This window comes from Myxine glutinosa, chromosome 3, assembly GCF_964187855.1.
Source record: "Myxine glutinosa chromosome 3, kmMyxGlut1.1, whole genome shotgun sequence".
NCBI lineage: Eukaryota > Metazoa > Chordata > Myxini > Myxiniformes > Myxinidae > Myxine > Myxine glutinosa.
Genome location: NC_136263.1, coordinates 41,903,092 through 41,930,180, shown reverse-complemented (window position 1 = coordinate 41,930,180; position 27,089 = coordinate 41,903,092). Strand labels below are relative to the sequence as shown.

General features: G+C 50.1%; 1 protein-coding gene across 3 annotated transcripts in view; it reads left to right on the top strand.

The window, feature by feature from the left end:
• The window catches only part of LOC137417922 (interferon-induced GTP-binding protein Mx), a 141,546-nt gene extending 115,269 nt beyond the window's left edge, over positions 1-26,277 (top strand). For all 3 annotated transcript variants that reach the window (XM_078773929.1, XM_078773931.1, XM_078773930.1), the window contains 2 exons: positions 21,379-21,666; positions 24,782-26,277. In XM_078773929.1, coding sequence (XP_078630055.1) covers positions 21,379-21,666; positions 24,782-25,006 — 513 coding nt within the window. In that variant the 3' untranslated portion in view covers positions 25,007-26,277. The remainder of the gene's footprint in view (positions 1-21,378; positions 21,667-24,781) is intronic.
• Positions 26,278-27,089: the final 812 nt, after the last annotated feature.

The window sequence follows — 27,089 nt, the reverse complement described above, 5'->3', positions numbered from 1 at the left end:
CACTATATCCTAACCCTCCCGGGCTAGTTTTCACTGCCAAACCCCATAACTATTGTTCCTTTGCCCCCTCTGTGAGGGATGGCAGAGTTGCCATCCCACCACATCGGGCATCTCTCACTATCACTATCAATTTTGTTCATCCAATTCCTGCAAATCAAAAAATTTCCAATCACTGCCAATTCTATTCACTTTTCTAAATTTCGGATCGAAAACACTATCATCATCAGTCTACTCACTGGAGCCTCTCGGTGCGCCAATTCATCTCCAGAGCTCGGCTTCGCAAAGCCGAGCAATGAATGCGGGTTGTTCGGTGCCGGCGGTTGGATCCGTCCGGCATTCGGTGCAGGGAAGGAGGTTTACTCGGGCCGAGATCCCACGCACCATCTCGGCACGGAGCCGTCCAATGGCCCGATCTCGCCCTGCCGGAACGCCTCAACCACAAAGGGTTGCCGTGACGACCCTTCCTACCGGGCCGCCCGCTCCGCTTAGTAGAGCACGGACGCGGCCGTTCAGAGCGAGGCCCGGCGTGGACCGCGTACGGCGGTTCTTTCGAAACCGCCGCGGGTTCCCGCGGCACGCAAACCCCGGCACGAACCGAGGGCTCGCTTCGGCTATAAGTCAGTCTAACCGCTAACCCGGTTAGCGTCGATGCTCCACTTGCATGCTTACACCCCGCATTCCATTCCTTGCTCATACATCCAGCCGTTCCCATGCTCCTCGTCCTTGCACCTTTTCTTACACACCCAGGTACACTCATTCCGCTCACAGACTTTGTCACACACCTGACCACCGCACACCTTTGCACACACTCGTCGTTCGCACACCTCACCAACACACCTCTTCACGCCCCCTCCTTGGTCACATCCTCTGTGACAACCACAGGTGTGCTCTCCTCCGTACACCCATCCACGTGCCTCACTACTAACTCCAGTGTGCATTCCCATACGCGCTCTACCATTCCAGGTGTGCATCCTTCCATTCCAGGTGTACATTCTCTCTCACCTGTCACAACCAACTCACGCTCCGTGTCACTCTCACTACTCTTACCACCACACTCGGTCGCGCATTCACCCTTACTCTTGGCAGCGCACTCTGTACCCATACACTCCTCTGTTACACACCTTTCTCGCGCATCCACTTGCACACACTCTCCCATTACACCCTCCGTAACACTCACCACAGGTGTCCATTCTCCCGTTACATCCTCTGTAACACTCCCCACTACGCGCTTCCATGTGCCCCCCCGCACACGCGCTGCGACCAACTCACTCTCGACAGCACGCTCACTCCTCGACGCGCACTTTTTCCTCACACACCCCATAGTCGGACCTCCTCGCACACCTCCTCCGTCACACTCTGTACCTGTCGCACACTTCACCAGCGGCCTCTCACGAACACCCGGGTCCAAACCAACCCCCAAGCCGACTGAATCTCCCCTCACACCATATACATTTCCGAGTATATCGCCACTCACCTTGGCACCTCGTCTCCTCACCTCCTCCGCCACCTGCAAACGCTTTATTTGGTTAGCGAGTACACCATCACGATTTGAGCACCGACCTTGCACATATTCCATCACCTCCTCCTTTATCTCCCTCTTAGTTCCCCTCCGTCTCTTCTTAATTTCACTCACCCCCTCTTCCACTTCCTCTAATTTTTCCTTTACCTCCTTCATTTCCCGGTGCGCCCCCTCTATCTCTTCCTCTAACGCCACCTTAACCGTTTCTATGTGCGTCCTCACCTCCCGGTCTTTCGTCTCCATTGCCTCTGTCACCTCGTCCAACCTCTTTGTCAACCCCTCATGTACCATCCGACATTCCTTCTTTGTCGCTATGAGTTCGTTCTTTATCTCCTTCTGAGTCGCCTTTAACCCCCCGATTACCGCAGTGTTCTTTTCTACTTGATCCACTAGTTCCTTTTGTCCCACCGTCAGCTGTTCTACTCCCCTTGTTCGATCTTCTATGCCCCCCTGTAACCTAGCCGTACTATTTCTCACGTCTTTCTCCATACGCTTCTCACCTCGCTTTAACTCCTCGCGTACCCCCGAGACATCCTCGCCCACACCTCGTCTTATCTCCTCCCCCATTTCTCCCATCTCTTTAGTAGATGCCGCCCTCATCTATTCTAATTCATCCCTCTGAGCATCCAGTTTACCTTCCAACCCGATTTTCACCTCCTCTATCTGGTTCCCCATCCGTTTGATTTCCCGGGCGGGTTGCTCCCCTACTTCCCGCAATTTGTCGTCCATTGTGTTTTCTAACCCCCCTAACCCATTCTTCATTCCTTCCATCTGGTTCTCCTGGGCAGCCATTCTATTTTCCAACCCCGTTAACCCATTCTTCACCTCTTTTATCCCATTGTCTAACCCTTCAAATTTATTGTCCAACCCCTTAAAATTATTGTCTAACCCCTCAAATTTACCCTCAAATTTCTTGTCTAAACTCTCAAATTTATTTCCCAACTGTTCGCTCCTACCCCTCGCTTCGTCCCTCATTGCCCCCATTTGGCCTCCCATATCATTTCTCAATTCCACAAGTTGGTTTCCCATTCCTACAATTTGGTTTCACAAGTCATTCCTCAGGTCTCCACTCGTCTGGACCATGAGCGCCCTTATTTGTATCATAAAGAGGTCCAAATTCACCGGTGCTGTGGGCGCGGCTGCCCCAACCATGTGCGAAGCGCCGCCATTTTGTGCCTCTGCACCCAAGTGCGTGAGGGCGCCATTTTGTGCGCCTGATACCTCCTCAACCACATTGCCATTGCTCTTCTCTTCCATTTCCCCCACATACATTTCCGGTCCTGGGTCGATTCTACCCCCCCCCCCCCCCCCCCTTCTAACTCACCCACTTGCATCCGATCGCCTTGATTGTCCATGGCACGACTCAATTAGGGATGTCAAACAAAATTTCGGCCGCTCGCAATTTTGAGCGCGTTAAGCGCGCTTCGGGTTCGAACCTCGCTCCTGAGACCAATTGTTACGGAATCCAACGTCGGCCTTCCCCACTTACCAAGGGGGGATTAGTCCCCTCGCTTATATGACTGACCGACGTGGTCCTGGGGGGTATGACGCCACGGCCGGTCGACGCTGGGTAGGGTATTAGGCCTAAACCGTCCTATGACCTATTAAAATACCAGCGCTCCCCGACACGCGAGGAAATACTCCCCCGCTCACGGTCGCAGCCTAATGGATTAGTTGCGCCGAGCGAAGCGGACTGCACCGTGAGCCGGTTACCAATGACTAGACCTGATTTATTCGTTGGCCGAATCGCGCCGCGTACATCCAATTGGGAAACCTCTAAAGCGACCGAATGTGAAGAAGAAGAAGAAGAAGTACGGAGGAATACCAGGATTTATTAATTATTTACACAAGCCAAAGCAAAAAGAGCAGTCAAGGTTATATACAGGGAAATGGAAGGAGCAGGAGACACAGTGAAATCATTAGCTTACCTATTAACAGTCTTAATTAATAAACCCCAGGACAACGTGTACGACAGACGAACATTCACACTTACACGGGGAAATGATGGCAGGAACGAATCGCTGGAGGTGGATGGCTTGGCGGGAGAGGAAGGTTCAGCGGGGATCGGTCGGGCTGGAAGCGGACAGCCGCCGTCAAGATTCGAGCTGCGATCGTCAAACCGCCGCGGTTCCAAACTGCGCGGCGAAGCTCCTCCTGTGCACCGTGCGCTCTCCAAAGCTGCTACGGTCTCTCTCACGTTCCTCCACTCGGGCTTGCCAGTTCGCTTCTCTTTTTCTCCCCAGCTTGGTTTTTGCAGCCCTCTCGTTCAAGCTCTCTCTTCAAGCTCTCTCTTTCAAGCTCTCTGGCGCAAAGTGTCCCGCGGTGGTCTTTATAGGCCACACCCTCAAACCTTTTCGAACCTCCCCCAAGCATTCTCTCTCCGCCCTCTCAAGCCAAACCCCTCGTTCTTGGTTGGTGGATTGGTGCCGCTCACTCCTCCTTCCGATCACGAGGGCGGAGACACGCCTTTCTTCTCTGAGGCTTAACCACGTGGCTAATGGAGTCAAATGCAGCAAAGTGGCGTAAGGGAGGCAAAATGCAGCAAAGTGGCGTAAGGGAGTTAAAATGCAGCAAAGTGGCGAAAGCTGGCACTTTGAAGATACCATGTCAGAGGGATCTACCTTATTTAATTTGGTGCAATGAAGTGTCAATTTAATGGGAAACAGAGCCTTCAACTACATAGATTAGGGACATAACTACCGAGGGAATTTATGATTGGCTACGTGTTGCGGTGGCCTAACTACGGACGAACTTTGACCTTTCTTTACACTACGGACGAACTTTGACCTTTCTTTACACTACGGAGGGTGATATTTACAACAATCTTTACCTCAAATTACACACACAATTCCCAAATCCGTTACAATATATATATATATATATATATATAGTTGCGGATCTCCTCGTCGGCCTCCTCCCCTTTACCAAGAGGGGGTTAGTCCCCTTGTCTTTTACTAGCCGACGGGATCCGGAGCTATGACGTTAATTCCGGACGGCGTTAAATAAGGTTGTAGGCCGAATTCCTATTACCTAATTACTAACGCCACCCAGGAAGCAAGGAAATAACTCCCGCCCGAATCACGGATACAGGTGGAAACGCCGAGCAGTAGCGATCCGTGACCCGAGCCGTTAGCAATGACTAACCCGATTCTAGCGGTTCCGAATCGTGCCACGCTTACCCAATGGAGGAAAACACTGATACGGTCGAATCAGGAAAGACAGGAAGAACAGATTGGTTTATTTACAATTTGTACAGGAAGGAGAAGAAGAACACACAGTGCAGCTTAATCACAGTCTTACTTATCCCAGGACACGGGCCCGTTCACACTCAGACACTCACACGGGGATGCAGATGGTCAGGCCGATGGTCCAGGGATGGCGTCCGGCAGCTCGTTCCGGTCCCCGACTCGCACCGCGAAGAAGGTAGTCAGGCGGCAGAAGCTCCCACGGGTCGTTGGCGCCTATCGGACAATTACGGGGCGAAAGGTAAGGCTAGCTTGCGGTTACACTTGCGGCTCACGGCCGCGTACGTAATAGATGAATATTCGCTCTCAATACAAGTTCAATCAAGGGCTCTCCCTTGTGCAAGCCTCTTCCAGAGCGCCAATCAAATCAAGCCCTTCCAACACAATGTCTTGCATAAGTCCTTCTCAACAAAGCGCCTCTCCCAATAGTCCTTGACGATGCCAAACATATGAGTCCTTTTCCACACGTCCTTCCCACAATGCCACTGGTGCAAGTCCTTTCGCGCTCGACCTTTCAAGGGCTTTGTGCGCTGGCTTTTATAGGCACGCCCTTACCATGCCCTGTCACGCCATTAGCACGCCCCTCACGCCATGCCCTTAGAGCCCTGATTGGTTGTTGACCCTTACCGTTGTTGCGCTCCTCGCCGCCGCTACACCCCGACCCCGCGCTCCTCCCTCTCTCTCAGGCCTACCTCGTGTCATCTCGGCTGGTTCCAGCTAACCAAGAGCGGCGAACGCCGCTGGTAGCCAAAGTGTCACAATTAGAGGGATGCCAAATGGCGGGATTGGTTCTGCCCAACGTAGTGGAATTTGAGGGTGCAGGCAAAATGGAAGGGGGCTATCTTATTTCTTTTACACAACGCAGATGATTCTAGGGAAATGGCCTTATCCTCACACATACTAAGACATAACTAACATCCTAAGTTGGCCTACATGTTGCTTGTGGACTAACTACGGGGGCAACTTTTAACCTTTAATGATGTTACTTGTGTGCATTCTCAAAACCGCAACACTGCACCCCTCCTTCGCCAGGCTCGTGCCCGAGCCGAACCACACAAGTGAGAACGGCCGGCTTCGTGCAAGGGTCAGGACTACTTTTTAAATTACATGTGACACTTAGGTGTGGTTTTCCCTCTACATTTAATCTAACACCCTGTGTGTGACAGTTTTAAACACTAGATATGTCCCACCAACTGCGTTGTGTACTAACTCTAACAGACTCACACCCACAGCTAACCGAATTACGGAAAGAATTCGCAAACTAAACATAGAGCCGGTGGGGAGCATGCTATTTACAAGACTAACTAATTATTTACAACACTACAACCCAGGACCTGTTCTTTTGTTGGAAAGAAAGTTGGAGAGAGGAGAAACAACAATTGCAATGCACTGCACCAATACACCATATGTCAAAGAAAATGCACAAAAATGCACAGTTCAAAAATAATGCACCATAACAAAAATGCACATTTCAATAATCAATGATGTCGTCTTGTGCTGCTGGGCTGCTGCTTCTTGGCTGCATCTTCCTGCTTCATCTTCGGTGTGCCATCACAAAACTTGAAGATCTTCTTTCCTGACACACCAAAGAATTAATAAAAGGCACAAACCGTGTCCGTTTTATTGCAGGCCAGCAGGGCCAACTTAGGTGGTCCGACTGCATGGCTTTGCCGCCACTTAAAAACAGTGGTCCGCAGGTAAGTGAGCCAGGTAATGTTTGCAGCAAAGGTCTGCCCCAGCAAAGGTGCCAGACCACAGAACGTGTGGTCCATAGGTGTACTGGTGCAGGCAACAGGTAGCAGGGTGCAGCTGCACGGGTGTACAAAGTGCAGCCGCACAGCTCAGGGTTCCTGCACACTCCCCTCAACAAAAGATATGGGTCCATGGGTGTGGAGGAAAGACAAAGCAGAGAGTTTTAGCGGGGGCAAGGGCGCAAAGGTACATGCCGACACAAGGCAATGCAACATGAGGAGCACAGGAGAGCGAGCGGAGAAAGCTCGTCCCTAGCCGTTCGTCACCCCCCATGTCAGCCTACACTACCCTTACCCCTCCCCGTATTTACACTTCACAAATTCGTCTCTACCGTCTTGTCTCTTCTATCTCCCCTCTACTCCGAATTCATCCTCCAATCCCTCCCAAGAAGGAAGAGATGGAATACACACATTGTCAAATCCCGTCGAGATGCGTCTCACATTCCAAACATTTGCAAAACCTGGTGTGGAGTTTTGTCACCCTTGGTGAGTGGATGTGTATGGTGCGAAGAGAATTTCATAATTCCTAACTATCCTACTGACATTAACACTTTACACTACCTGGGGTCACGCCCTGCCAAATAATTGGCCATCGTTACACTATGCGGTTCTAAAAACCTATTCCCATTGACCCACCCTGTGGTGCCTCCCAAATTTGGGGTCTCACTCCCCCATTTTTTCACTACTGTGCCTTCACACAATTTTGGGGCTGGGTCGTGTGGCTCTACCAGCAGGTCTACCTACCTGCGCACCTCCGCCACTGAAGTCGCCACCCAAGCTTACCTGCTCCTGCGACTACCTAACTGGGGAAGGCCCTCCAGGCTCTCTCACCCCTCTGATGCCCTCTCTGGCAATGGGCTACCCGGGTCCTTCCCTTGGATCCTCGGGCCCCACTGAACAACCCTAACTGGCTCCCAGAGCCTACCTGCGGCCTCACCTGGCCGACAGACTACCAGTGGCAGAGTTCCCCAATAACTATACTCACCAATTAAGCCCACACGCCCAGCCATCTCCACAGACTTATGCACCCCTCCAAGCACTACATTTCAACTACCTGCACCACAGGTGTGAATATCCAAACAATTTACCTATGCCCTCTCCCTAACTTTAAACTACCCGCCCCGGGTATCCGTGAATGGGTCCATCTCTCCCCCATTCACTCCTTCACACCATGCACTCCACACCACTCATTCCACGCCACTCAGTCCACACCATTTATTCCACACACCACTTTCCATACTTGCACACTATGCAAGCACTTCTTCTAACACACCCCATTCATCCTCAATACACCACTTCTGGTGTTCCCAAACCATTGCCTCATTTGCTCAACAAGCAGACTTTCCCACGCTCAGCCATTCCCGATCAATTCCTCATTTGCTCAACAAGCACCGACATTCTCTATCAATGCCTCATTTGCTCAACAAGCACCACAAACACACAGCATCATTTAGCTAACTACTTCCCTCTAATACTTGTGCTCCCCGTCTTCCCTTACACTAAGCACATCCCTCGTCATTATCAACCATCTAATCTGACTACGTCCCCACTACTGGTACAAAGGTCACTACTTAAATCTTGGGTCTCCTATGGTCAGCTAATTCTCTAACAATTATTATCCTAGCCCACCCTGGCTAGTTTTCACTGCCAACCCCATAATCTAGCGCTCCTTTGCCCCCAATGTGAGGGATGGCGAAACTACCACCCCTCCATGCTGGGTACCATTCGCCAACACTATTGCCATTCGTCCACTACACTTGAGCCTCTCCGTGCGGCAATACATTGTCACAGCTCGGCTTCGCAAAGCCCAGCGATGCATTCGGGTGGTCTGTCTACTGTAGGTTGGGTCCGTCCGGCATTTTCGATTCAGGGGAGGAGGCAGACTTGGGCCTAGGTTCCAGGCGCCATCTCTGCGCGAGACCTTTCGGTCCCCGGCACGATGACCCAGCCGGTCCCGGTCGGAGCACCGCGACCGCAAGGGTGCACGGCCCCGAACCGTCCTACCTCCCCTTGAACTGTGCCGACCGCCTTTCCCACCAAGGCGCGGCACCGACCATACAGGGCAGGGCCCGGCACGGATCGTGCACACCGCCGCGGCAACGATCCCCGCCGGTCCCCGCAGCAAACAAAACACCCGACACACCGAGGGCTTGCGTCGGCTATCTGTCGCCCTAAACGCTGCCCCGGTCTGCGTCGATGCTTGAGTCACATTCTCACACTCACACCTCGTGACCCACTCCTCTCTCGCACCGCCAGGCGTCCCAGCGCCTCCCATACACACACTTACTGCACTCTCCTGTGCACTCCCTTTCCTTGCACACTCAGGTGCACACCACTAAGGCGCACTCATGCCGTTCGCACACTCCGTTATCCACTTCTCTCGCGCACATCCTGGCGCACTCTTTTGTTACGCACTCCGTAACACTCACGGGTGTGCACTCTGTTGCACACCCAATCATCACCGCACACTTACCGACGGGTGTGCACTCTGTTGCACACCCAATCACGTGCTCTGGTGTGCACTCCCGCACACTCTCAGCCCACGCTGTGTCGCACTCTTCCCACATACATTCCGGTGTACACTCTTCCTCACTCTCTGTGACAAACTCTCCTGGTACACACTCGCGCTCCAGTGCCGTTCGCACACGCGCGCCATTCACCTTCACACAGCGCACCACGGACCTTCCACGAGCGCCCGGGTGACGTCGCGATCCCAAGCGCGCGAAAAATGTTTTTACGCCAAACACTTTCTCGCCAAACCTTTTCGCGCCATACACTATTCTACTCACCTTCGGGATCCTCTTCTCCTGCACCAACTGCACACTTTCATTGGGGTTAGGCAGCACGACATCACGATGTGAATCCAGACTTTGAGTACATTCCATCTCAATCTCCCGTGATACATGTACTAACTCTGCCGTCTCCTCAACCCCAATTTCAATTATAATTTCTTTTTCTTTATTAAGCTCGACGACCGCTGGTACACATAAAATAAAATTTTCCAATTTGGCGGCCGTCGGCTTTTCCATACCCCGAGTCGCGATTTCTACCCCTTGGGTCAAGTTAGCTGTGCCCTGCTCCAACTCGCTTTTCCCGCGTTCCTCACGTCGCGCTACCTCATCGCATACCAATGCGACTTTCCCGCTCGACCTGCGATCTATGTCTTTCCCCATCTTTTTTATTTGGCCACCTATTTCGTTTTCAAACCCTTTTATGTTACCCCTTACTTCTTCCCTCATTTCTTTCATTTCCGCCCTTGATTTGTCCCCCTCTACTTCCAATCGACCGCCCATTGCATCCATCTTTTTTCTTGGATGTCCATTCTCCCATTTATTTTATTTATGTTATCACTTAATCCCCAAATTTCGTTCTTCTAGGCACCCATCATTTCTTTCGTTTCCCGGGTTTCGTTTATTATTTCCCCTATTTCTTTCATGAATTACGCCATGAAAGTGCCCATATAGGATTGCATATCCATTGGCACTGCGGGCGCGGCTCTCGCCGCCATGTGCGAGGCGCCGCCATTTTGTTCTCCCGCTACCTCCACTGCTGTTCCCTCATTATTGTCCTCTTACATTTCTCCCAATTCTTCCCGGGGGTCCTGGGTTGATTCTAACTCCTCCTCATCTACCCCCACCGGCATCCGACCGTCTTGGCTATCCATGGCACGAATTAATTTGGGTGTTAATTAAATTTTGGCCACTCATAATTTGGAGTGCGTTAAGCGCACTTCAGGTCAAATCCCACTCCCCGACACCAATTGTTGCGGCCAATATGCAAAATTGGTGTCCAAAATTTGGTCTAAAAAAATTTAGTCCCAGGTTCCAAATCCCACTCCTGACACCAATTGTTGCGGATCTCCTCATCGGCCTCCTCCCCTTTACCAAGAGGGGGTTAGTCCCCTTGTCTTTTACTCGCCGACGGGATCCGGAGCTATGACATTTCTTCCGGACGGCGTTAAATAGGGTTGTAGGCCGAATTCCTATTCCCTAATTACTAATACCGCCCAGGAAGCAAGGAAATAACTCCCGCCCGAATCACGGATACAGGTGGAAACGCCGAGCAGTAGCGATCCGTGACCCGAGCCGTTAGCAATGACTAACCCGATTCTAGCGGTTCCGAATCGTGCCACGCTTACCCAATGGAGGAAAACACTGATACGGTCGAATCAGGAAAGACAGGAAGAACAGATTGGTGTATTTACAATTTGTACAGGAAGGAGAAGAAGAACACACAGTGCAGCTTAATCACAGTCTTACTTATCCCAGGACACGGGCCCGTTCACAATCAGACACTCACACGGGGATGCAGATGGTCAGGCCGATGGTCCAGGGATGGTGTCCGGCAGCTCGTTCCGGTCCCCGACTCGCACCTCGAAGAAGGTAGTCAGGCGGCAGAAGCTCCCGCGGGTCGTTGGCGCCGATCGGACAATTACGGGGCGAAAGGTAAGGCTAGCTGGCGGTTACACTTGCGGCTCACGGCCGCGTACGTAATAGATGAATATTCGCTCTCAATACAAGTTCAATCAAGGGCTCTCCCTTGTGCAAGCCTCTTCCAGAGCGCCAATCAAATCAAGCCCTTCCAACACAATGTCTTGTATAAGTCCTTCTCAACAAAGCACCTCTCCCAATATTCCTTGACGATGCCAAACATGCGAGTCCTTTTCCACACGTCCTTCCCGCAATGCCACTGGTGCAAGTCCTTTCGCGCTCGACCTTTCAAGGGCTTTGTGCGCTGGCTTTTATAGGCACGCCCTTACCACGCCCTATCATGCCATTACCACGCCCCTCACGCCGTGCCCTTAGAGCCCTGATTGGTTGTTGGCCCTAACCGTTGCTGCGCTCCTCGCCGCCGCTACACCCTGACCCCGCGCTCCTCCCTCTCTCTCAGGCCTACCTCGTGTCATCTCGGCTGATTGCAGCTAACCAAGAGCGGCGAACGCCGCTGGTAGCCAAAGTGTCACAATTAGAGGGATGCCAAATGGGGCGCGGGTCGGTTCTGCCCAACGAAGTGGAATTTGAGGGTGCAGGCAAAATGGAAGGGGGCTATCTTATTTCTTTTACACAACGCAGATGATTCTAGGGAAATGGCCTTATCCTCACACATACTAAGACATAACTAACATCCTAAGTGGGCCTACGTGTTGCTTGTGGACTAACTACGGGGTCAACCTTTAACCTTTAATGATGTTACTTGTGTGCGTTCTCAAAAGCACAACAATATATAATATCATCTGTATATAGTCCTGTAAGTTTAGGTACACCCAACATTTTTTGATATTTTACTGTTTAATGTGCAAAATGAACATAAGATGTGAACAAAACTCTTACCAAAGATATATCTGCTTTTCTACTGATAATATATTGTGCTTCAATGCATCTTTCTTGTGCGAAATGTAGGTGTAAAGCAATTTTTGGGAATAGGTCGAAAAGTGCAATACTAAATCCAAACTGAAACGCGAAGTTAATGTTATTACCGTTTCATACCAGGAGCAAAAACTGTTTAGAAATACTCTGCTCTGTGTGGAATGAATGTTTGTGCTTATTTTCTTCATCATGTGCAATGTCTATTATTGCCAGGCGTTGCAAAAAATGTTTACAGAAGGTCCAGCCATACAATCTCATGAGTGTTTTGTGTTTCAGATTGCATGAATATGGGTGCCAACGCTCAGCTAACGCCAGAAAAAGGACAGGTAATTGTAACTTTGAGAAAAGAAGGCCAATCCTTAAGACAAATTGCAAAGAAATTACAAGTGTCAGTAAATGCAGTTGCCTGTGCCATTAAACGACATAACAAAACTGGTAAAAATGCGGATAGAAAACGTTCTGGTCGACCAAGAATCACAACAAAATCGCAGGACAAGTAATCCGAGTCACCAGCCTGCGCAACAGACCTCTTACAGCACCGGAAATTAGAGCCCAGCTAAAAAGCTCCAGCATTGCAACTGTTTCAAGGCCTTCTTTTCTCAAAGTTACAATTGCCTGTCTTTTTCTGGCATTATCTGAGCTTTGGCACCCATGTTACTGCAATCTGAAACACAAAACACTCATTAGATTGTATGGCTGGCCTTTCTGTAAACATTTTTTGCAACGCCTGGCAATAATAGATATTGCACATGATGAAGAAACTAAGCACAATATATACAGTCATGTGAAAAGGTAAGTACACCCCATGTAAAGTTTTGACTTTTTCAACATATTTCAACATACAGCTATTTGATCTTCATTTCAACAATATTGATAGATAAAGGTGATATAATATAACAAATATCATGAAACCTTTACATTTTGTAGTCCATTGTATAATTTAAAGAAACATAAATGGAAATTTCGCATGTGGAAAAAGTAAGTACACCCCTACATTTATCACTACTTCAAATACCTAAAATTAGAATCAGGTGCACCAGCTCAGGTGCAAATGATGAGAATGTAGCGGCTACCGCTGGGTTTTCACAATCGCCTTGCACCTATCAAGGACGCGGAGCGATCACCATGCCGGGCTCGTCCAGGACGCCCGGGCAGGCTCGCCCTCAACTTGCCAGGCCGCAGCCAGGACGCTGGGCCACGCCCCCTCTCGCCTTTCCTGGGCAAATGCTCCGGGATAATATGTATATATATTGCTGCCCGATAAACGGGCTTTTCAGAGTGCCTGAGTGTTTGGTTTGATTAAAGCAACTCGGATGAATTCCAGCTTTTTGTCGCGTCCATTCTTCCGATCGACGTGGGAGCCCCAGCTCCTTCATTGGTGACCTACCGACATGGACACGGCAGTCGCCCTTAAACTGCCTACCTTCTGGGAGGCTCACGCGGCGGTTTGGTTCGCACAGGCGGATTCCCTGTTCGCCCTGCGAGGCATCACGGCCGACGACACCCGCTTCCACCATGTGGTAGCAGCGCTCGGTTCGGCCACCGCGGCCCGCGCCCTGAGCCTCCTCGAGAGCCCGCCAGCCACTGACAAATACGGCGCGATTAAGAAGCTTCTCCTCGACGCTTTCGTCCTCCCATCGGCGGAACGCGCACGGCGCCTGCTCGACCTGCCCGAGCTCGGCGACACGCGCCCTTCCGTGCGAATGGACTACATGCTTTCACTGCTCGGCGAGCACTCTCCGGCATTCCTGTTCCGGGAGCTGTTCCTCCGTCAGCTGCCTAACCCGGTACGCCTCGCCCTGGCAAGCACGACGATCACAGATCCCCGGGCCCTTGCCAGAGAAGCCGACAAGAGCTCCGCCGCAGGACAGCGCATCGCAGCGGCGACATGGGACCCACCGCCGTCCGACGCAACACCCATGGCGCCCGAGCACCCGGCACGGTCGACGACCGAACTGACGACGCAATTGGCGGCCGCTACACCGAGCCGACCACCTCCAGCACGACGACCGGGGCCTCCACCTGACCAAGCGTGGTGTTACTATCATGCCAGGTTCGGACAGAAGGCCCGGACATGCCGACCCCCATGCACCTTCGGCAGGCCGGGAAACGGCCGGGCCGGCGTTCATTACCAGCCATGAGCGCCGGCCACACGGGCAACTTACTGTTCATCACGGATAAAGCGTCCGGACGGCGCTTCCTGTGCGACACCGGCGCCCAACTGAGCGTAATACCCGCCTCTGACCAGGACAGGCAATCCGCGGTTTGCGGCCCCTCCTTGGTTGCGGCCAACGGATCGACCATCCGCACCTTCGGCCCGCGCAACGTCACCCTCTGCTTCGGCGGCCAACGCTTTGCTTGGACGTTTGTAACCGCAAACGTGCCCATGGCTCTGCTAGGCGCCGACTTCCTCTGCGCACACGGACTGCTGGTGGACATCCAACGGCGTCGTTTAATCAACGCCGAAACCTTCAGCTCCTTGGTATGCACATTGAGCAGCTCCGCGCCGACCGAGCTGGCATGCGCCGTCCCGGCGGCGAACGAGTTTGCTCGCCTGCTCACGGAGTTCCCGGCCCTCACGTGGCCGACGTTTTCGGCCATCGCAGTATGGCATGGGATCGAGCACCACATACCAACCACGGGCCCGCCGGTCTACGCCAGGGCCCTGCCGCCTCGACCCAGCCAAGCTCGCCGTGGCGAAGGCCGAATTCGACGCGTTGGAGCACCTCGGCATTGTGCGGCGCTCCGATAGCGCATGGGCCTCGCCACTGCACATCGTGCCAAAGCCGGGGGGTGGATGGCGCCCGTGTGGCGACTACCGCCGTCTCAATGACGCTACCACCCCCGACAGGTACCCGATCCCGCATATCCAAGACTTCTCCGCCCGTCTGGCGGGACGGGTCATTTTTTCGAAAATTGATCTCATACGGGGATATCACCAGGTACCTGTCAGGGCGGCCGACGTCCCTAAAACGGCAGTCATCACGCCGTTCGGCTTATTCAAATTCTTGCGGATGCCGTTTGGTCTCAAGAACGCGGCTCAGGCATTCCAGCGCGTGATGGACGGCGTGCTGCGTGACCTGCCGTTCCTTTTCGTTTACCTGGACGACATCCTCGTCGCCAGCACGTCCCGGGCCGAGCACCTCCTCCACCTCCGAACACTGTTCGGGCGCCTCAGCGAGCACGGCCTCATCGTCAACCCGGCCAAATGCCACTTCGGCACGACGGCCGTTGATTTTTTGGGCCACCACATCACCAAGAACGGGGCCGTGCCGCTGCCAACCAAGGTCGAGGCCATCACCACGTTCCCGCGTCCCCGCACCATAAAGGCCCTGCAGGAATTCCTGGGAATGGTGAATTTTTATCACCGCTTCGTGCCCCGCGCTGCTCAACTCATGCGGCCCCTCTACGAAGCCCTCCGGGGCAAGCCGGCCAAGCACGACATCGCTTGGTACGCAGCAATGGATGCGGCCTTCCAAAGCTCGAAGCGGGCCCTCGCCGACGCAACACTGCTCGCTCACCCGGTGCTCAACGCTCCCATCGCCCTCACCACGGATGCCTCCGACTACGCGGTGGGCGCCGTACATGAGCAATGGGTGAACGGGGTTTGGCAGCCACTCGCTTTTTTCAGCCGGCAGCTCCGGCCGAACGAGCTCAAATACAGCACGTTTGACCGGGAGCTCCTCGGTCTACACCTGGCCGTCCGCCATTTCCGCCACCTCCTGGAGGGCCGACCTTTCACGGCGTTCGTCGACCACAAGCCATTGGTTTACGCCATGGCCAAGGTCACGGAGCCGTGGTCGGCCCGCCAACAGCGCCACCTCTCCGCCGTGTCGGAGTTTACCACGGACATCCAGCACGTCGCCGGCAAAAACAACGCCGTGGCCGACTGTCTTTCCCGGGCCAGCGCGAACGCGGTCCACCTGGGCGTGGACTTTGCGCTTATGGCGGCGGACCAAACCACCGACACCACGGTGCAAGCCCTCCGGGCGGCGGACACGGGCCTCCGCCTGGCCGACATCCCCTTCGCGGACACTGTCCTGCTCTGCGACATCTCCCAAGGCCAGCCTCGCCCCATCGTGCCCGTCACCTGGCAACGCCGCATCTTCGCCTCCCTCCACGGCCTTTCCCACCCGGGCCGGAAAGCTTCCCAGAAGCTGGTGTCGGCGCGATTCGTCTGGCACGGCCTTCGTCGGGACGTCCGCGATTGGACCAGCACCTGCACGGCCTGCCAACGAGCCAAGGTCCACCGACACACCCAGGCCCCGCTGGCACCTTTCACCGTGCCCGAACGACGTTTCGACCACGTCAACGTGGATCTGGTGGGCCCCCTCCCCCCATCACGGGGGTTCACACACCTGCTCACCATGGTGGACAGGACCACCAGGTGGCCGGAGGCCGTTCCCCTCGTCTCCACCACCACCGCCGACGTGGCGCAGGCTTTCATCGCCACCTGGGTCGCCCGCTTCAGCGCACCGGCGGACATCTCGTCAGACCGCGGACCACAGTTCACCTCCGAGCTGTGGGGCGCGGTCGCCCGCAACCTGGGGGTCAAGCTCCACCGTACTACGGCCTACCACCCCCAAGCAAACGGGTTGTGCGAGCGATTCCACCGCTCCATGAAGGCCGTGCTCATGGCCAGCCTTCAAGATGGCGGTTGGGCCGACCGGCTGCCGTGGGTCCTTTTGGGCCTCCGCATGGACCCCAAGGAGGACCTCCAGGCATCCACCGTCGAGCTTGTCTATGGCCAGGCGCTACGCGTCCCGGGCGAATTCGTGCCCGACGCTACCAGTCCCTGGTCCGCAGCTCACCAGCGCTCGGACCTCCAGGAGGCCGCCCGACGGTTTGCCCCCGTGCCAACATCCCACCACGGTGACCCCCAGTCCTACGTCCCCCCAGCACTTCGCACAGCGGAGTATGTTTTTATGCGTCACGACGCACATCGGGGGCCACTCCGGCCGCCGTACGACGGGCCCTTCCGGGTGCTGCGACGGGACGACAAGTCGTTCGTCATCGACATCGGCGGCAGGTCGGACCGGATTGCGGTGGACCGCCTCAAGCCGGCGCACGTGGACGTCGACCACCCACCACGGGTGGCCCTTCCGCCGCGGCGAGGCCGCCCCCCATCCACGGTGCCCCCCACTCGACCGCCCACCACCACACCGGACCCCCTCCCACGACCCGCCAGGGGTCGCTTCGGCCGGGTCATCAGGACCCCCCTCAAATTGACCCTGCCGGTGCAAGTCGATTCTGGGGGGACGTGTGTAGCGGCTACCGCTGGGTTTTCACAATCGCCTTGCACCTATCAAGGACGCGGAGCGATCACCATGCCGGGCTCGTCCAGGACGCCCGGGCAGGCTCGCCCTCAACTTGCCAGGCCGCAGTCAGGACGCTGGGCCACGCCCACTCTCGCCTTTCCTGGGCAAATGCTCCGGGATAATATGTATATATATTGCTGCCCGATAAACGGGCTTTTCAGAGTGCCTGAGTGTTTGGTTTGATTAAAGCAACTCGGATGAATTCCAGCTTTTTGTCGCGTCCATTCTTCCGATCGACGTGGGAGCCCCAGCTCCTTCAAGAACATCATTAGAGAGGATCTTGGAGGAACCTGTCTTATTTAAACCTCAGACATTTCGTTTGGTTTGCTCTTTGTTGTTGAAGTGTGCGGCGTCACCATGCCTAGCTCAAAAGAGCTCTCTGAGGCCTTCAGGAAGAAAGTAAAAGATGCCTACGAGTCTGGGAAGGGATTTAAAAAGATCTCCAAACAATTTGAAATCAATCATTCGACTGTCCGGAAGATCATCTGCAAGTGGAGAAGATTCCAAACAACTGCCAACTTGTTCAGGCCAGGCTGCCCCAGCAAGTTCAGCCCGAGAGCAGACCGCAAGATGCTGAAAGAAGTCTCGAAGAACCCCAGAATGTCATCACGGGACCTACAGGTAGCTCTTGCCACTGTTTATGTCAAAGTGCATGAGTCTACCATTCGAAAGAGGCTGCACAAATTTGATCTACACGGGAGGTGTGCCAGGAGGAAACCTTTGCTGTCCAGAAAGAACATCAGGACAAGACTAAAGTTTGCCAATGAACACCTAGGCAAAGACCAGCACTTCTGGAACAATGTGCTCTGGACAGATGAGTCAAAGGTAGAGCTATTTGGCCACAGTACCAGAAGACATTTTTTCTCAAAAACCAAAGACAGCATTTGACCACAAGAACCTGATACCAACTGTAAATCATGGTGGTGGAAATATTATGGTTTGGGGCAGCTTTGCTGCATCAGGGCCTGGGCAGCTCACCATCATAGAATCCACTATGAATTCTTCATTGCACCAGAGGGTGCTTCAGAATAATGTGAGGCCATCTGTCGGAAAGTTGAAGCTCAACCGAGGGGTGGACCTTGCAACATGACAATGACCCTAAACATACCAGTAAATCCACCAAGGAATGGCTGAAAAGAAAGAAATGGAGGGTTCTGGAATGGCCAAGTCAAAGCCCGGATCTTAATCCCATCGAGATGTTGTGGGGGGATTTGAAACGAGCTGTGCATGCAAGAAACCCCTCAAACATCGCACAGCTGAAAGAATTCTGCATGGAGAAGTGGGCAAAAATTTCTCCCAGAATACAGTCGATGTCAGATATTGGTAGAGAGTTATAAGAAACGCCTACTTGAGGTTGTTTCTGCCAAAGGGGGCAATACCACCTATTAGAGCCAAGGGTGTACTTACTTTTTCCACATGCAAAATTTGCATTTATGTTTATTTAAATTATACAATGGACTACAAAATGTAAAGGTTTCATGATATTTGTTATATTATATCACCTTTATCTATCAATATTGTTGAAATGAAGATCATATAGCTGTATGTTGAAATATGTTGAAAAAGTCAAAACTTTACATGGGGTGTACTTACTTTTTCATGTGACTCTATAAACATATATATATAAACATATTTAAACACACATAAACACACACACGGTCGAGGCTCGAGGAGGATCTAGAAAATAGAAACGTTTATGACACAGCAGGAGAGGTGGAAGCACGCAACGGCAGGGTTGAGGGACAAAATAGAGAGAGACTTTGAAGAAAAGGGGATGAGGTAGAATGAGGACTATGGGAAGACACAGGGGTGGATAAATGGATGCAGAAGCAACTAGCGCAGCACTGTGTAGATACCATACCTCTGCCAAGCTGAACAGTTTCCGTTTTGTTTCCCACTGATAGGCCAGATCTGGATTCGGACCTGAACCAAAATCGAATCTGCTTGTTCTTGTCACACACCCAAACTTTCTACCAAATTTAGACGAAATCCGTCCATAACGTTATGAGATATCATGCTATGCATCGTTTTTTGCTCTCAATGGTAAAGAATCACTTTTTAAAAATTCTCATTTCCAGATCCGAATCTGAACCAAAATCTAATTATTCAGACTGTGTCACATATCCAACCTCTCCACCAAATTTCGTATGGATCCATCCACAACTTTTTCAATGTTCTGTGTGTTAGCTATTACACTCGCCTCAACTTTGTAAACAAAAAAAAAAACCAAGATTAAGAAGGGAGGATGCCGGGCATTGATAGAAAATACTGTACGTGCATAATGTTAAATGCAATATAACGAGTTGGAGTCAGTTGGAAGAATTTGCTGTTGGCTTTATGTGTGAGAGATTATAGAGGAGGGGCAGACCGGCCTAATTGTTCCAACATGGAAGAGGAAGGGAGACGATAAGATCTGGGGAAATACCAGGCATCGCACTTCTAAGTCATGTCATGAGGTTACTAGATTGGATTCTGGATGGGTGGATAAGGAAAAGGGTGGAGTAAGAGGCAGGATAAGAATACCAGGGGTTTAGAAAGGGTAGATGGATGATGGAATTTTATGGTTACGCTGAGAAAGTTGGTGGAGAAGAGGATGGAGATGCAAGGTGAAACGGTATTCGGGTTTGTGGATATTGAGAGGGCTTGCAACACTGTCCTGAGAGAGATGGCTGATGGCAGCAATGATATGGATAGGAGTGCTGGAAGCCGAAGCTAGTTTGGTGGAAGGTATGTATGAGGGAACAAAGAGAAAAGTTTTGGTTGGTCATGGATTGTCACAAGAGTTAAGCATGAACATTGGACTGAGGCAGAGAAGTTCACTCAGTTCACTATTGTTTATTATGGGGATGGATCGGGTGAGCAGGAGGGTCAGCAAGGGAGGCATTCTGAGAATGATAATACTGTATATGCAGACAATATAGTTAGTGTACAGCCGGAAGGAAATGTAGAAGACGTTGGAGGAGTGGAAGTAAGCGCTCAAGAGACTGGAGAAGCCAGAGTTCATTTGGGTCGGACAGTAGAGAAAAAAACTCAACATCAGTTTACAGGGGAAGATGAAGTATCTCGTTGGAACGATGACTGAGAATGGTAGTTTGGAGACAGAGTTACAGAGAATGATGCAGGTTGGATGCATGGAGGAAAGTTGAGAGAAAGTATCAGTTGAATTGAAAGTTCTGGGGTCTTGTGTAATGCTGACCTGCCTTCAAGTTCTGGAGATGTTGGCACTGACAGAAGCAATAACTGAGGCTGCAAGTTTGCGAAAACAGCAGGATGATGATAGTGGGAGTGAAGCTACAGTGCATTCAGAAAGTATTCAGACCCCTTCACTTTTTTCACATTTTGTTATGTTGCAGCCTTATGCTGAAAATCGTTTAAATTCTTTTTTTCCCTCATCAATCTACACTCAATGCCCCATAATGACAAAGAGAAAACAGGATTTTAGAAAGTTTTGCAAATTTATTTTAAAAAAAAACTAAAATATCACATTGACATAAGTATTCATACCTTTGGTATGACACTTGAAATTTAGCTCAGGTGCCTCCCATTTCTCTTGATCATATTTGAGATGTTTCTACACCTTGATTGGAATCCACCTGTGGTAAATTCAATTGATTGGACATGATTTGGAAGGGCACACACCTGTCTATATAAGGTCTCACAGCTGACAATGCATATGAGAGCAAAAACCAAGCCATGAGATCGAAGGAACTGCCTGCAGAGCTCAGAGACAGGATTGTGTCGAGGCACAGATCACAAGTTGATACGGCAGAAGAGGCTCACACCATAATGAGATGTGTTGAGATGGAAACACAAAACAAGCCATCCCTGTTTTACTTTGCCATCAAACAAGCTTTGTTTCAGAGTTTCTTGTTTTGTACAAGTTTGATTATCAAAATAAAATGATAGAAACTTTTTTTAAAAATGTAACAAAAATAAAAAATAAAATCCTCACTGCAAAATGGCCACTTGGCTGAGTTGATGTTTTCTTTCTCCCACTCACATACTCATTTTCAAAATTAGTTTCAATATTGATTTTTTTTCGACTTCTCAAATGGAGAGATTGAGAAAGCAGAAATATAATTGCTGTGTGTGTTGTAAAATGAACTGTGTGCATTGTCAAAATGACCAAATTGTCCATAATTTGCTTTGTTGCTCATGTTTTATATTTTAAATGTGCAGATGACATTGGAGGAACTGAAGGAAAAACAGTATGAAGAGGCCAAGACACTCATTCAGAAAATTTTCAAAATGGAGTCTCAGATCTACACACAGGATGTGCTGTACAGCAATTACCTTGACAATGAGGAGTCTGAAGAACCAGAGGAAACACCACCAAGCTCATTTCGAAAGGCAGTCGCTATCAATCCGTTATTTTCACCGATGAACCTATTCAATGGTGATGTCAACTCTGTGAAGTACCACAAGGACATAGAGGTGATGAGTAAACACCTGACAGCATATGTAAAGGTGAGTAAATAATGCCTTTTCACCATGGCTTCCTTTAGATAAATTAAAGAGCATATCTGATCTTGGAAAAGCTTTATCTCTAATATAATTGGCATGGCATTATCGGATTGTCATTAAGTACCAAACCGGCTCATGAATGACCTTCAGGGATGGAGTAATTTGTTTAACTTGTCTGGTATACTCCAAGTGTGATGGTATTTCCCACTTTGTTGTTAACTATTACTTTGAAGCTTGGGCATCAAAATGCTACTTGCAAAATAATATTTTTCTTCCGAAACAATTGAAAAAGCAGTTGCTTTTCCTGATGCTCAAGAAGAATGTTTACTTTTTTCTCCCTCTAAAGAAGCAAGGCTCATGAAAGAGCAAGGGAGATTTGATAGTGGAACAATCAAGTTAAGGGGAAAGGGAGGAGGGGAGGAAACGCTGAAACTAACCTGTAAGATGGGTTCAACCTGATGCTTGGGTTAGGAAAGGTTAATGGGGATAACAAAAATGGGACAGAATTGGGGATGACAATTAAAAGATGCCGGTCTTTATAGGTGAGGCCTTCGAAGTTAGGCCAGACAATCGAACACTAACTAATTTGACAATACACTCCAACATGAACAAGAGAAAAATATAAGAGCAGTGAGTGTCACCCAATCTAATACAATACATTAGTTATTTGTGCCTGTTGTTTGTGTTCTTTGTGACATCCTTAAAACAATTAGTTTCCTATTTGGAATTATCAATTTTGTTTGACGGCCAGGCAGGCAGACAGAGTTTTAAAAAAAAACTCACTCCTCTCTGTTGATGTGCAATCGCAACAAATTCAAAGCCAAAGTACTGTCGTGTCCATGCCGATAAAGACCAGCCTCGGACAGATGACCGATCGAGCTTACATCCAAGGCGTTCAGTCAACTATGGTGGATCTTCTTTATACGCAAGAGGAGTAGTGGAGGGTGATGTGGCTTACCTGAACAGACGGGCGTGAAGCGGGTGGTTTTCCGAATTACCGACAGATAAACAGGGCAAGGAAGTAAAATGCAACAAATAAAGAGTTTAATGAAAAGAATGCCAAGGACAAGTAAATGTGCAGTAATACTAAAATCCTAAATGGAGCACCTCCACATGGACTCGTAAAACAACACAAGTGGAAAAATAAATGGAAAATAATAAATGTGTAGTTTTTGAATATCAGCGGGTACTCAGCTCTGGTCCCCTTAACCGTCTGGTCTGGGGTCGTCACAGGCCCTGCGTCCCTGCGTGGGAAAACACGCCTTGGCGCAAAGCTGTGTTCACTGTCAACCGTGAACGGGAAGCGAGCAGGTTTGTTTTGTACTGTTTTGTTTTGTCCTCGGCCCACGCTCCACAAAACACTGAGGTCTCTCAGGCGCACACAGCCATCACAAAGTCAGCACCAACGAACCAGGGAAAAAGATGCGTCCGCTCCTCCACGCAGCCAGGAACAGAGCGAGCAGGAACTGCAACCGCATGCAACGAGAACCCAGCGCAAGAGGGCCAGAGAAGGAAGAATGCGCTCGCTCGCAATGAATGTCCCAATGCAAGAGAGAAAATGGTGGTGTGTCCACCTGCGATGACATCCACGAAGCTAGAGAAGGAAAATGCCGGGACATGCCCTTTTAACCCTCAGTCTTTTCACGTCAACTGATGACGTCCGCGTGTGCTCCAATCAAAGAGTCCATCTCATCGCTCCATCGCCCGGACCAATCGTCACCTTTCGGGGCGGGGCCTCACGGCCCTGCCTGCTTGGTGTTGCGATAACTCGGGCTGGGGCACCAGCGGTAGTGTTCCATGTCCGAATCCTGGTGGCTTTTATTTAGTTCTTTAGTTTTATTTAATCCTGGTGGCTCGTTCCAATTTCCCAATTAATCAATCCCAGGGCTCTCTCGCCAAGCCGAGAGTCCACAAATCATAAGAGATCCTCTGTGGAAGATCATGCTCACACCATCACATTCCACAGATGCCCCAATGGTTGTCCGGTGGGCTATACCATTCCTGTCCATGCGGTTCGACCCGCGTCCATAGATCAGCACAGCATGGCAGGTCACCACATGCTGGCTGTCCCAGAGTCTCAGGGAGAGGCTGCCAGGCCGCATGCCCAGGCGGTCATCACATCAGGCCCGTGTTGGCCGTCCGTGGTGCCGCCACCAAAGCGTGGCCCACAACACCTCCCCCTAGTGGTCCTCATGTTACACCATACCAGGTGTCTGTGAGAAACCACCTCGGACCCCCCTGGAGGTCTTAACCCCCACCAGGGTCCGGTGACTCTGCTGGCCCGAGACACTTGCTCGGGAGGGGCCCCGATGGACAAGGGACGCTACACTCCACCAGACCCACCGTGGGCCCAGGTCGTACCCCACGTCCAAATCCTGCCGGCGAGCCCCCCAGCTGGCTGGCGCACCCCAATTTCCAAGTGGGAAAATTCTCATGAGGCCGACCCCAATGACCTCTCTCGGTCCGAATTTTGCAAGCCGGGGACAAACTCCCACCATGGCTGCTCCAAATTAAACTCCCATTGCAATTTGAGTTTAAATTTCTTTTTTAAAAATTTGGCCTCGTGTGCCCATTCGCAGCTGCAGGTAACAACCCCTTCCCCGGGTTCTTCTGTCCCTCCCTGCAGCTGTGAAATCGCTTCCTGATAGGGTGAAATGTCGTACATGATCTTATATTATCACATACATCATGAAATACAAGTTTTCCAACAAACTTCATAATCTTCGACCTTTCACCTTTGAAGGTCACAAAGGTGAAATTTTCAAAGTTGTCGGAATTGAACCGAATTTTCGGTATTTCGTAGCTAACTAACCTCATAACTGATTATACATTATTTTCTATCTCATTTCAAGGTCAGTAACCTTCGTTTTGACATTTCCGGGCCAGCACCACACACAATTACGAACAGCTGGCTCTTAAAGGCCTGTGCACGCAGTGCATTGGGGCCCTTTGTAAATAGGCATGTACACCGCATGTCGGGGGCCGACACCTGCCACGTGGGCCCCCGACCCCCCAGTCCGGGCCTGTTTCAGTTATAGTCCATCTTTTGTCATTGAATACCGCTCGCTCGTGAAGCATCATCGTCTCCTGACTTGTTGATCTTGTTTTTCTTTCTCAGATTGCACAGACCAGACTCTGTGATCACATTCCCATGGTCATCCGCCACCACCTGTTGCATGAGTTCTCAAAACAACTTCAGCTGGAGCTTTCCGTACTTATCCAAGAAAGAAACATTGAGGAGCTCGTGCAAGAACACCGCGAATTTGCTGATCACCGTAAACACCTGTATGCCAAGGCAAAGCGTCTCGATGGTGCTCGCAGGATTTTGCTTTCCTTCTGCTGACTGATTGTTCTGCTGTTTTGCATACACATGTCAAGTCTCACCTGTAGCTTGTGACGTTGATTTATGATGACAACATTTTTGTTGTATTTTCCCTGTCAGTTCTTACTGGAAACATTCCAGCAATGCAAAAAGCATTTCTTGCTGAGTCGTATTCAAATACGTCATCTTCTTCTTCTATATATATATAAAAGAAAGTTTTTGTTTGTTTGTCTGTTTTTTGTTTGTCTGCATGCGCTAATCTCCTGAACGGTGAAAGATCGGAGGAAACCTCTGAAACAAAAAATGTCGGGACGGGCCCCGGGAAGGTTATAGGCGAGGTGGCGAGGGCGGTCGAGGCCGCCTCGGCCGGGCTGGGCCCATTTCGCAATAAATCTTCTTCTTCTTTCAAAATTCTCTTGAAGTACAACTTATGCACTTAATAGGAATATCTGACTGATTGCAACACATGCTTTCAAAATTCTCTCTCGCGGGGCCCGACAGAAGAAAGAACAAGGAATCGTTGAGCACTAACTGATACTGGGCTCACGTCAGACCTATGTACAGAAGATTAAATTCATTCAAAAAGAACCCAGGCAACGCCGGGTGCATTCAGCTAGTATATCATAGATCAATTAATCCACACTTTGTAACTCAAGTATAAAAAATGTTGTTAAAATCTTCGTTTTATTCACTCTATTACCATGACATAAAACTATCAGGCAACTTACAAGGTTAAATAAATATATTGATTGTTGCGAACTTGCTCATTCATAAGTTTTGTCAATTACAAAAGGCATTCAAAAAGATCCATCACTGAAAATTTGACAACAGTCCACAAATATTATTTTGTTATTTTTCATTGCTTAAGTATATATCGTGTCACAAGAATCTATGTATTTTCGAAGTGTAAGAACATTTTAAAATTATATTTAGACTCCATTGAACTTTTTTCTGGCCTTTCTTGGACTATTGTAACTCATTTGTATTACGTTTTGAAGGGCATATGCATGTATGTGATGGCAAATGTATTGGTAATTGCGGTATAATACACCCCATGACCCCAAATGAATTGGTGTAGCCTATTTATTTTACAATAGGTTTATGTCCCTTTCAAGAAGATGGCAGCATTATTTGCTGACTTTCTCTGTCTCTGTTGACTTTGAATGGATCAGAAGCTTGCCTCACGTTGGAACATGTCTTTCAATTCATGCAAACCTTTCACTTTCACTTTGTCTTGCTGGAAAGACTGTCAGATGAACGCACGCATTAAAAAAAAATAAAACAATAAAAAATATATATATATATATATATACAGACTTGGCATTTAATATGGAATATTTTTTTTGTGGGGGTGAACTTACTTTTCAAGATGACTTAGAACCAAAAGTTCATTGGAATTATGTTGAAATTATTCTAGATTTTGTTAATGTGACCTTTAAAAGAAACAAAAACCACATTTGACATTTCGAAGCAAATAAATTGATCCTTGAAAGTGATGTAAACTGATATCGAACTCAATTCACGGACAGTACTGTGTTAAACTTCTGTACGTTTTCCAGAAGTATCTCTTTATTTTGCACATTAGCAAAAAAAAATTTTCAACAAAAACAAAAGCTAAATTATGACTGGAATTACGGACAGTAAAATTACAGTTCAGTACTTCGTGTAACCCCCACGAGCATTCAGGAGAGCACGTACACGTCGAGGCATGCTGTTCACGAGATTTGCCAAGGTTTGGACAGGAATCGCTTGCCATGTAGTGACAATAGTCTGCTGCAATTCACGCACAGAGGTAGGCTGCTGGTCCAAGTTGTCGATTTGACGCGTTAATTCTGCCCACAAATTCTCGATCAGATTCATATCCGGAGACATGGCAGGCCACTCCATACGCTCTACACCACGGTCAGCAAGAAAGTGTTGGATCATGCGAGCACGATGAGGCCGTGCATTGTCATCTTGGAAGACAAAGTTTCCTCGAAAGGCTGCACGAGCAAATGGAAGCAATGTTTCTTCCAGAATGACCCTGTACTTGAACTGGTTCAGGTTTCCATTCAGGACAACCAGGTCAGTTTTGCCCGCTGCATGAAAAGCAGCCCAAACGGTC